General features: G+C 33.0%; 2 protein-coding genes across 2 annotated transcripts; one reads left to right on the top strand and one right to left on the bottom strand.

Moving 5' to 3' along the window:
- Positions 1-380: 380 nt before the first annotated feature.
- On the bottom strand, positions 381-6544 carry LOC139487879 (uncharacterized). The gene is made up of 2 exons (XM_071273045.1): positions 6373-6544; positions 381-1915 (listed from the first exon to the last, which is right to left on the bottom strand). Exons 1-2 carry the CDS (start codon positions 6390-6392, stop codon positions 418-420), a joined length of 1518 nt encoding a protein of 505 aa, XP_071129146.1. The 5' UTR covers positions 6393-6544; the 3' UTR covers positions 381-417.
- A 2060-nt stretch (positions 6545-8604) lies between these two features.
- Positions 8605-11178, top strand: LOC139487878 (uncharacterized). Its single transcript, XM_071273044.1, has one exon. The coding sequence runs from the start codon at positions 8624-8626 to the stop codon at positions 10277-10279; it is 1656 nt and encodes a 551-aa protein (XP_071129145.1). The 5' UTR covers positions 8605-8623; the 3' UTR covers positions 10280-11178.
- Positions 11179-12145: the final 967 nt, after the last annotated feature.

The raw sequence follows: 12145 nt of genomic DNA, 5'->3' as shown, positions 1-12145 counted from the left end.
ATGATATATAAGGCATGAAGATGTTATTGTTACAGATCAGCTAAATTATCTATAGTAAAGGATCCTACAAAGTAATGTCATATACAGTCACAGAGAATAATTATATTTATAAGTACGTCTGAGTCAGTGACAACTCTACAACAGATGTATCCATCGGATCGCCATCAATGATGGTGATACATGGCTGTGTACATAATGTATATACAACTCGTCTAAACATCAACCCAACAATATATATATATTCTGAGATAACAGTTTATGATAGTTGTTTGACAATACTTAGTATAGGTACACTTAACATTTATCTCAATATATTTTCTTGACAATGAAATTTTCATAATAGCTTGGACACACAATGTGAATTGTTGCCAAGAAATGTAGACTATTCATTTAAATTTTATTTCAAATCGTGAAATCTCATTCTTTGTAAAAATGATAAAACATTATAAAGCATTCAAAATGATAGAACATAACAAACGGAACCCAGAAATGCTTAAATTTCAGCCAAGTATTACTGTTAAAAACTGGTTGATTAGTGTAAGCATGGTAAGGTACAGAAATAAAGGTATACGAAAACCAAGTGTTGAAATTTACAAAACACATTACAAGAAAAATGTTTCTGATTGATAATACAGAATTAGAACTGCTGAACTTCCGATATTGCTTCATCTGTAGGATAAAAGTTGTCTGTAAAATCGTGACAATTACTCTAACAACTGTATTCAGATGGATTCTGATGTCGTGAAACTGTGCGCGATTACGACTTCCGAGACTTTCCAGAATATAATAACCACAAGTAGCAAGAGATGTTGAAAGGATTATAAAATGTTGAATGTTGATTATTTTCCGTGGCCTTTCCTTTGGTTGTAGTTCTCCAGCTAATGCATGAAAGCACTTTATTGTGAGCGGTATTCGCAAAATGTTTCCGACAAGATAGTATGTATTCGGACCACCAGCTTGGTTATACTTTGGAATGTACATTAAAATACACTGGATTATGATGAAAGATAAACAAAATAATATACCAAGTCCGACTATACACTTCGACTTTCTATTCATATGCCTGTTACGAACTGTTATATGTCCCGATAAAAGTTGGAAATGTTCTCCAGTTTCCTGAGAAAAGGAAGAAGAATCTAATAAATTCATAGTGTCAAGTGCCACTTTCTGCTTTGGCCACATTTGAGAAATGAATATCATACTTAACAGACAATATTCAAGTAACACTGGATCCAGAAATGGCTTAAGTATTCTTTCTGCTTTATACAGAGTTGTTGCGTTGTTGCATAGGTGTCCAGATGTATTCAGAATGTCATTTTTGTCTTCAAAGTACAAGTCTACATTTTTATGTGTCCACAAAGAAATATTTGCAACAAACAAAAACATCAGTATATAATAGAAACACTTAATATTTGCAAATCTGAATTTTGAGAAATATACAATGAATATGGTTTGTCCTAGATCGAAAAGCCAAGTAATTATATAGAAGACTGCTTTCTGTGATAATGACTCGCGTATATTACATTGAATATGAAGAGATAATTTCATTGCCTGTGATACGATATTTCCGAAGCAAAAGAGCCACAAAAACGCTAATTTCAGTTTGTGTGTAACTTGTCGTCTATGAAAAACCTTCCAATGACTTTTTATGTGAACTAGTAAGCTACAAGCGATTAACAAACATATGGCAAGAGCTAGTAATCCAACTATTAACCATCTAGAATGTTTGGTTGGAAATATCAACATCACTTCAAGAATTGCTATAACTAGGGTAGTTAATAGTACAAGTCCGGATATACTTGCATCATGAACCGAAAATCCGCCATTTTCCCGCTTAGTCACTAGTCCTGCTGTAAAAGGCATTAACAGTGCAGCATGTAAAACCCTTCGTAGCATATCTGGTGGCGTGATGTATCTGCATGTAGAAAACAAATCATTGAATTCAAAATTATTTGCTTCTTAAACTTTAAAGAAAATCCTTAGAAATATTGAATAAATTGTTTCGGTTTTTTTTTCAATTAAGTTCTTGTGCAACTATCATTGCATATGGTTTCGCAGTAAATTAAACATTTCCCCACTAGATTTTTAATCTATAAAAACTTTTATGCGGTTGAATGAGAGTCTGTTAATTGAAACCGAGAATAACATGGGGTGCTAGAGAAAAAAAGACGGAATGTGGCTATACATAAGTACTTCCGTGTTTCGGAAATTATCGTAATTGAACAACAAAAAAAACAATTAACAAATATAAATCAATTGCTTTAAAAAAGCAATTGTAGGGGGTCTTTCCCCCTGTAAAATTAATTGAATTGGGGGGTGTTTGTTTGTTTGTTTGTTTGTTTGTTTCTGTATGGGGTCTATATTATTGTTACCGGAGAAGTTTCATGTTTAGTTTGGAAAGTTTTTCTTTTATTTTAGGTACAGCGCGCGCGCCACATCACGTGACACGGGTTTATAATAACGAAAAGATCGTCTTTTTATTTCTTTTTAGGTGGGGACGTTAAACAGACAACATCTATAGAGATGGAATGTACACAATGTAATTTCTTTTGTCATTGTAGGAAATTGACATTTTGATGACAGTTCACAAGTAGTGCATGTTTTGGATTTAATTGATCCGGTGTAACTTTAAAACACATTTATTGATTATTTTCTGATAATGTACATTTTTCAGCACCTGTTTGTAACACAGATTAGTATTTCAAACTCGGAGCGGACATTTTATTGTAGGTTTTTACTGAGATTTACGGACCTAGCAAGCTATTTTTACGGCATTGCCATTTCTTTTCTCTAGGAAAAGCTTTGAGAGATATCTGCACCAAGTTTTTTTATAAACGTTTAGTACATGTATGCCCTGCTGACTGCAAATTTTGAGGTCGATTGTACTTGTAGTTTCAGAGAACATGTGGATTTTTTTTTCAGAAGTGACGTAAGAACAATATTAAATTTCAATTTTTCTTGAATAATTGAGAGTTTGTTCCTTCAATAAACTGTCATGATTAAACAGTCATACAGATTGATTGATTGATTGATTGATTGATAAGTTGGTTAGTTGGTTGGTTGGTTGGTTGATTGGTTGGTTGGTTAAACACGTTGGATAGGGTCAATTGAAACACGGAAAAAGAAACAAAGAAGATCTTGGACCCTATATTAAACACATGAGACGGAAACATGATTGATTGATCATGATCATGATTGATTGATTAGTTGATTGATTGATTAATTGATTAGTTGGTTGGTTGGTTGGTTAAACACGTTGGATAGGGTCAATTGAAACACGGAAAAAGAAACAAAGAAGATCTTGGACCCTATATTAAACACATGAGACGGAAACATGATTGATTGATCATGATCATGATTGATTGATTGATTGATTGATTGATTGATTAATTAGTTGGTTGGTTGGTTGGTTGGTTGGTTAAACACGTTGGATAGGGTCAATTGAAACACGGAAAAAGAAACAAAGAAGATCTTGGACCCTATATTAAACACATGAGACGGAAACATGATTGATTGATCATGATCATGATTGATTGATTGATTGATTGATTGATTGATTAGTTGGTTGGTTGGTTGGTTGGTTAAACACATTGGATAGGGTCAATTGAAACACGGAAAAAGACACAAAGAAGATCTTGGACCCTATATTTAAACACATGAGACGGAAACATGATTGGTTGATCATGATCATGATTGATTGATTGATTGATTGGTTGATTGGTTGGTTGGTTGGTTGAACCCTATAAGAAACACATGAGACGGAAACATGATTGATTGATTGATCATGATCATTATTGGTTGATTGATCATGATCATGATTGATTGATTGATTGATTGGTTGGTTGGTTGGTTGGTTGGTTGGTTGAAATTCAAACACACATAAAACTGTTTAAATAGTGCCAAAACCACATAATTTGATGACCTTGACCTTTGACCTTGTAACCTTCGTCAAGGTCATTGCTCCACAAGGTCATTGCAAAAGACCCTATGGGTCAAGGACCTTTTGTTTAAGAGTTTTGCCTAAAAATGGCCTTTTAAAAACCATCGATGGGAGTTATGTCCCTTACATGATGGTAAAATCAATATAGTCATAATGTAAAAAAAGTTGCCCCTTGAAGTACCAAGCATTTTTCACTGCTTAATTTTTTTGTATCTATAACCGTTCAAGAGTTATAGGGAAATCAAAGACATATGAAAATCTAAAATATGACCTTGACCTTTGACCTTGACCTAATTTTCTAAGTTAGGAATCAGGGGACTCAAATAAAAACATTCCAGGGTTATACGGTTAACGGTTTATGAGTTAAAAAAACATACCGACAAATTTATTCTGAAAAGATAGATAACTCCTATAAAATTTCTTCGAATCGCTTCGATCCAAATACGCCAAAAATTACTGAGGATGTAACGAACAATTTTGTAAAATAAATTTGTCATAATCTTTAACGGTTGCGAAGGAGATGCCATAACAAGGAAAACAGTGTTTGGGGAGATAACTCCTACAAAGAAAAGTATTCGTTTACGCAGGGTAAATTTCAAAAGCGCATAAACTGTTCGATATCATATACAAAATATCTAAGCGACATATTGCGAAACAAATGTTTATCGCAAGAACAAAATTAGGCGGAAGAAAAAAAAAATAATCAGAAGAAAAACAATAGGTCTTTCCACAGAAAAGTGGAAAGACCTAATTATTTTGAAAGGAATTATTTATTTTCATTTCCTTATTTTTCAAAAGCAAATTTTATTTATACTCACTTTCTGTAAAATGAAACTAGTTTTAATGTTGTATTTCGAACTAATTTATAAACAACAAAGTTTAAAAAGAATTATTTCCTCGTCACATTTCTCATACAGCCTACTTATAATGCGAAGGTTATGAGTTTTCCGTTTGTATACAGACTCTAAAGTCTTCTCTTACAGGATTCCTGCTGCATATTTAAACTCTGAGGAGTTTAAACTGAATACGATTTATAACGATTACCAGTGAATGATTTGTTTCAAACTGTATCCTCTCAAATACCCTTTTAAAGAACGGTAACTGTCTGTTTTAAATAAGAAGTTATACCGTAACTGAAAATTTTACTTCATTTGGGGAAGATTGTCTTTTCTAGTTTTTAATAATGATAACTCGTTATTTCTTGATTGATTGTTGGTTGCTTAACGTACAGTGGCAAATATTACATGCATGTTCAGGACGAGAACAATAGGTAGGTCGTAAAAGAGACCATCCGGGATGAAGGTCGAGGAAATTTGGACTGCCACTGAAAAATTAGGACACATTGGGTAGGGACAGAAATTTTGCCTTGCAACAGGCCACATACGGATCCCTCAAAATATTGTTGCAATGGTTCTTAACGTTCAGAGCGTACGGCACTATCTTTTTACGAGGCATCGGATTTAAAGTTCCCATTCTGACCGGACGTGGTTAAATACTTGTATATCCTGCAGACCAAACGGACGCCACATTTTTGGCAAGCGTTTTACTGCCGATCGGAAGGAGACCAAATGACCATACTTCAGCAACATGACAGTTGTTTGAGATTTTGATATTGCCATTTAAGACTTTCCGTTTTAGATTTTCCTAGAAGTTCGATATTGTTGTTAATATATTTTTTTTTTGTATATTGGCGTGTTATATTTTCTTTTTTGTTTTATTTCGTGTTATACATGTATATTAGATCATTGAAAAGTTGCATATTGTTAAGCAATGGAGAGAAAAAAATCTTAAAACTCAATATCTCTTAAAAGCAACCTACAAATATTTTATAGTTTAAATATATAGAGAGTATTTTCCGTCTAATTATAACCTTTGATAATATTCCCCTTTTCGACTAGCACTTGTTGCACATCTTAAAGTGGTAAGATAGATAGTTTTGTGTTACAATTTCAATTGTTTTTTAAATAATTTCATTTTGATCAATTGAAATCCAAAACCGACTCTCTGAAACAGTATTTTGATCCACGTGAAAAATGTAATCATTCTCTTAAGAAATCCCAAATCTTTGTTCTTATTTAATACACCAAAAAAAATATATAACATTGCGCTAGTAACTTTCAAGTCATTCATGTTAGATTAAGGTATGTATCTCCCTCTTAAATATCGCTGATGTATTGTCTTTGTTTGGATTTACTATTGGTTCTTATCGATTTTTTGAGGATTAGGTTTTGGATTTTCAAAAGACACTAGTTGTCGAAATGCGCATCATGCTGCAGTAAACGTGTCACCGTAAATGTAATTTCAATCTTGAATTCGGTTTTTTCCCTTTTTGTACAAATGCATTCATGTCTTACATTTCCACAGGTATTGCGGTATGTGCCTTCTGTTGATTCCCTTCCCCTCCCCCCATAATAACCGAAATCAAAACTTACCGATAGTTCAGTATGCTCATAAGAACTAGTGTTTTCCTCTCTTTATCATGATTAAATAAAAGTTGTTTGGACAAAACAATAAAATATTTCCCTAAATTTCAATTCATTTCTCAATTTTCATTTGAACAATGCACATGTTTCCTCATTATAGCATTAATTACTTTATCATAATAAAACTGTGGAAATAGGTGTGAATGTACTTTATTTCTAATACGAGGAAATTAAGACAGTATTTTCTCTTAAATCTTCAATTGTCCTTACATAAATAATTTAAAATTTTGATGAATCTTATGCAAGACAAGACAAATACCTCATTAAAGCCTCACCACCACTTGTTACATGTACATATAAAATATACATCATATTAAAACACAAGTTAACAACAAGAACACTCTGTAAAGAATGTGGCTAAAATTATGGTACAAATACAAGTCACGTTCATGAGTATAAAATACATTTTCGAATTTGTTAATGCACCAAAATGCATCTTACTTGGTAGATACACAATATTTCGCATTTGAATATCACATTTAAAAAAAATAATAAAAAATCACGACAATTCGTTCCTATTATTCGGCGGTAGAATATAAAAATGGAGATGTGGTATAAATGCCAATGAGACAACTATTCACCAAAGTTCAAATGAGATTAACGAAAGCAACTATAGACACCATACGACCTTCAACTATCAGAAAAACTTATTCCGTATACTCTGCTATAAAAGACCCCGACATGAATAAGATAAAACAATTCAATTGAGAAAACTAATGGCCTGAGAAATCAACATACGAAAAACAAATATGTAAGACGTGAACCAACGACAACAACTGGAATACAAGGATCCTGACATTCGACATGCACATAAAGAATGTGGCGGGGGTAAACACGTTTGTAAGCGCTCAACCCTCCCCTATCATGGGACTGTGGTGTAACAGTATAACATGAGAACAAACTATAAAAATCAGTTGAAAAGGCTTAACTCATCAGATCAGAATTTTTGTCCAAATAGGGCGTTTTTATTTTATTTTATTTTCATATCTGACCAAGAAATTATGAGTTATTGGTCCAAATTTTCAATTGGAACACATTCTGGTTGCTTACCTGACATTGTATATACCTGACGTCGATTTCACTAAGAAAACTTTCTACAAAAGAATGTTAGAGGTCCGCACAAGGTATTTAACAACGGACAAGTGTTGATACAGTGTACAATGTGTCACGCACTTAGTGAATCGAGTGTAAAACTCTTTTTTTCAATTTATATTCATACAAGAGTACCATATAGTTAAAGTTATATGAAACGGGTTACTGGTGAAAAATTTATATTTATCCAATTCTTGAACCAATGCATGTATATATCATAAACTTGTCTTCTGTGCACGATTTTATAATTTTTTACGCAAAAATATCGTATAATCGTCATTTTGTTTTTCTCTCGGTCTATTATGAAGGGAAAATATGGCCACTCATTAATTGTCGTGTTTTGAATCCGTTATTTACCGATTGTCATCTTTTAGTAAACAATCAACAAAGAAGCATGGAAATTGAGCATAACATGTACAATCAGATAATAGTTTATTTCAGTGACAGATCCGTGCGTATTGCGCTCACCGGATTTTTACGAGAGGGTCACACTAAGGTCACTTTGAATACGAAAAATATATAGCAATTATAAAAAAAAGTTAACTTCTTCAAATTGTGGACAAATTAAAGCAGAAAAAAATATTTGTACATAAGTTTAATAATGACAACTATCCATTTTGTTATAAAAAAAATATATGCATAATTTTTTTTTAATTTTAGATTTCATATGACTTTAAAATTACTTGTTTGAATATAATAGGATGTAAAACTAAATTGCCTTTTAAAAAAATAAAATATTATACTTTTTTTTAATTTGCAATACATCAACAATGTCTCTTTTTATTGATAGAAATTACATTTTGTTCATTTTGGCCTCTGTTCCAGGTGAGCTAAACACTTTCAACATAGTTTTGACTTTAATATTTCCTTGCTTGTTAAGTTCCGCATATTGACAGGTGATTTGAATAAAGAAATGACTTGACGAATAAGCTTCCGGTTGTATGATTAATTTTTTTTACTAACAATGCGTGTTTATGCTTTTTTTAGTTGTTAGATCATAATTTTAAAATGAGTTTCAATTAACAAATGTGCTAAGAAAGTTTATTTTTCAATGGCTCATATTTTTCGGTACAGAACAAAAATAATAACTTGCTAGATTTCTTTTTACATGAGAAGGGAAAGTATGGATTTCTTTAAAGGAGTATTTCGAGCAGCATTTGTTTTACCGTTTTCGGCCGGTAATGTAGACGAGAAGAATGGTTCACACGACGGCAGCCTGGCAGGACTTTTACTGATGACTACTTCAATCGCTATCCTTTCTGAGATATTGATGATTGGGTTTTCAACTAACGAGACTATTTCGTCTAAATTCAGCGTTGGACTAGCAGTCTTATCATTTCTATCTGCTCTAGCGATTGTACTTTGCGTGTGTATAAGTTTATACGTGTCATCAAAAGGGAACAGTGTGTTTCGTATTTTACCATGGAATACATGTAATACAATAAGACTCAGGTTTTTGTGGATTTTTTGTTTCAGCTGTATTATTTCAAGAACATTGGACATGACTTTTTATATTGATTGTCTAACTAACTCAATGACATTAAAATTTACAGAAGACAATATAGTATATGATCTCGTCTGTATAGTATTTTACGTTGTACAAACTGCATTCATAACATATTTTTCGCATTCGCGATTTACCAGACATCTTGGTATTTATTATGGATTACTTATTATATTCCTGACAAATATTTCTGTAATATGTTATGCCTTGGCTTTTACTTTTAAACCCAAGGAAGTTGACATGGTTGACATTTTGAATTTGACGACCATTAGCCATCACACTTCGAGTAATACTTCTTGCTACAAGTCAAGTATGTACGCGGTATTGATGAAGATTGATCCTTTCTTGCTACCGGCATTTTGTGAATATTCGCTTGTTTCAATAACATTTATTATGAATATGTGGCCAAAATTTGGATTGAAAAATGACGAATTTGTGCTTGATGATATTTCACTTGACGTAAACAGAGAAACGTCAGAGTCGACGAGCAATTTAAGAGGGTCGATAAATGGTAGGTCAGATTCGACAAATAGCAGGCGGAATAATGAGCGCATTCCTTTATTAGACAACTCTGAAAGCTCAACAAACTACAGACAACACCGTATAAGAAGATTTATAAGCATATCTGTTCCTATTCTTCTTTATCTGCCGTCAGTTATATTATACTGTTTACACATTTCAAAAGTACCATCTGTACATTTAGGCTTAACAATGTCAATTGCTGTAGGAGATACTATTGAGCTGCTTTTGTACGTGAAATGTTTTTACTCTCTTCAGACGCAATGTAAACCCTTGAAACAAAAGGAATGTACATCTCTTGATTCTGGTGATTACATTCTTATTGCAAGTGCGGTTGCAGCAATATCATATTACACGGTAAAACTTATGTCAAATATTTACAATGTCAACTCTGAAGCTACATATGCTATAGGTTTTTATAAACTTGTTATTGATATTATCGCCGCTTATTTCCAAACAGTTTTCATCTTACAAATGAAAAAATATGCGAAGGCTTTTAATATTTCCTCATGGGCGTCTGTTGAATATACATGTTTATTAATGTCTTTTATGAATTTATGCTCGTGGGCGGCTGATACTCTAATAGTTTCACAATATGTTTATCAGAATGACGCACCATATCATTTCTTTGGGTCATCTGACTGGACAGAAATCTTTGGATTTTTGTACCCATTTGTGATCTTTTACAGATTCAATGCTTTCGTATCCTTTTATGGTTTGTATGATAGATTGAAACGTTAACTTGACTTAAATAGAAGGCGGCACAATTTGATGACATAAATACTTGGTTTTATCAACGTTTGAAAAAAGATAAATTTACAAAGTCAAACATTAAAAGGATGAATACCAGGAATGACAAAAAATAATGGACGGACTTTTATCGCATTCATTAAGGACTTTCGACTGACTCATGACACGAGTGTTCTTAAATTATATTCACTCTTTGTCTATGTGAAGAAGGGTATGTTGATCCTGAGGTCCTATTTTTACCAATCTAATTAAAAACCTATCTCTCATCGCTCCTGTTTCTGATATGTCGCGTGGGAGATCTAACGAAACCGGCTTTGAGGTCACATGTGAGTGAACTAAAAGTTATGAATTTATAAAGATATGCAAATGAGTTGACGACCTATTAATAAGCCAATCAAAAAAGTTTATGAATTATTTTGACTGACGATTTCGTCGTAAATAAAATGAGTTACATCCCTTTGCCTTACGTTAAACTTCCAAGATCGTGGAAGACTCAATTTCATTGGTCGAAAAAGACACACCTACGAGGTCACTCACATGTGACCTCAAAGCGGGTTTCGTTAGATCTCCCACGCGACATATCAGAAACAGGAGCGATGAGAGATCGGTTTTTAATTAGATTGTATTTTTACCTAACAAGAAATTATGAAAAGAATGAAGCTTCATTTGCATGTGTTTGCATCAATAAAAGCTATGACTGTGATACACTAACATTCCTATAAACTCCTTTAACATTCATATATATTAATTGTGATGGATGTCATATTTGGATGTTAATCGGGAGCACAGTGTTTTTATTGTGTGTAATATATTAAAAATATGTATAATTTGAAATTGATTTGAATATTCTATGTTTATGTTTTTTTGTATTCTCATGATATTAATAAATACTAACTCCATTTATATTCTCCCGTTTAGTATTTTTGTAATTGTTTGAAAATAGCACGTTAATAGTAACAAATTGAAAATATTGGCTAATCTTTAAAAAAAAAATCGGTATAGCAAAAACTCCGTACAGACGATACTCAAAATGTACATTCCAAGGGGACGTACTGTTAGAGCTCTATATTCAACTATTGCACCTATCAAGTTTGTGTATGTAGTTTCGAGCGTACACCTAGACATCGACGAACAATGCTGGACACATATTTGTATCTTTTATTCGCAAATGATTCATTCAAACTATGAGTTTTTGTCCCAAAGTGAAAAGTAGTGTTGTGCGTTAACATGCTTCTGTTCTCGACACTGTATCAGCAGGATCTGCTTATCCTTCCGGAGCACCTTAGATCACCCCCAGTATTTGGTGGGGTTCGTGTTGCTTAGTCTTTAGTTTTTAAGTTGTATATTGTGTACTATTATTTGTCTATATTTCCTTTTCTTTGTAACCCATGGCTTAATCAATTTTTAGCTCACCTGGCCCAAAGGGCCAAGTGAGCTTTTCTCATCACTTGGCGTCCGTCGTCCGTCGTCGTTAACTTTTACAAAAATCTTCTCCTCTGAAACTACTGGGCCAAATTTAACCAAACTTGGCCACAATCATCATTGGGGTATCTAGTTTAAAAAATGTGTCCGGTGACCCGGCCAACTAACCAAGATGGCCGCCATGGCTAAAAATAGAACATAGGGGTAAAATGCAGTTTTTGGATTATAACTCAAAAACCAAAGCATTTAAAGCAAATCTGACAGCGATAAAATTGTTCATCAGGTCAAGATCTATCTGCCCTGAAATTTTCAGATTAATCGGACATTCCGTTGTTGGGTTGCTGCCCCTGAAATGGTAATTTTAAGGTCATTTTGCTGTTTTTGGTTATTATCTTGAATATCATTATAGATAGAGATAAACTGTAAACAGCAATA

The sequence above is a fragment of the Mytilus edulis genome, chromosome 9 (assembly GCF_963676685.1).
Source record: "Mytilus edulis chromosome 9, xbMytEdul2.2, whole genome shotgun sequence".
In the NCBI taxonomy this organism is placed as follows: domain Eukaryota; kingdom Metazoa; phylum Mollusca; class Bivalvia; order Mytilida; family Mytilidae; genus Mytilus; species Mytilus edulis.
Note: the sequence above shows the minus strand (reverse complement) of the source record. Positions and strands in the feature narration are given on the sequence as shown.

What these genes read in the sequence shown, in the direction of transcription:
- LOC139487879 (XM_071273045.1), bottom strand. Translation starts at nt 6,392, where the DNA reads ATGAGCATACTGAACTATCG. An exon ending in ATGAGCATACTGAACTATCG is followed by an intron (nt 1,916 to 6,372) that starts GTAAGTTTTGAT and finishes TTCTACATGCAG; the next exon opens with ATACATCACGCCACCAGATA.
- LOC139487878 (XM_071273044.1), top strand. Translation starts at nt 8,624, where the DNA reads ATGAGAAGGGAAAGTATGGATTTCTTTAAAGGAGTATTTCGAGCAGCA.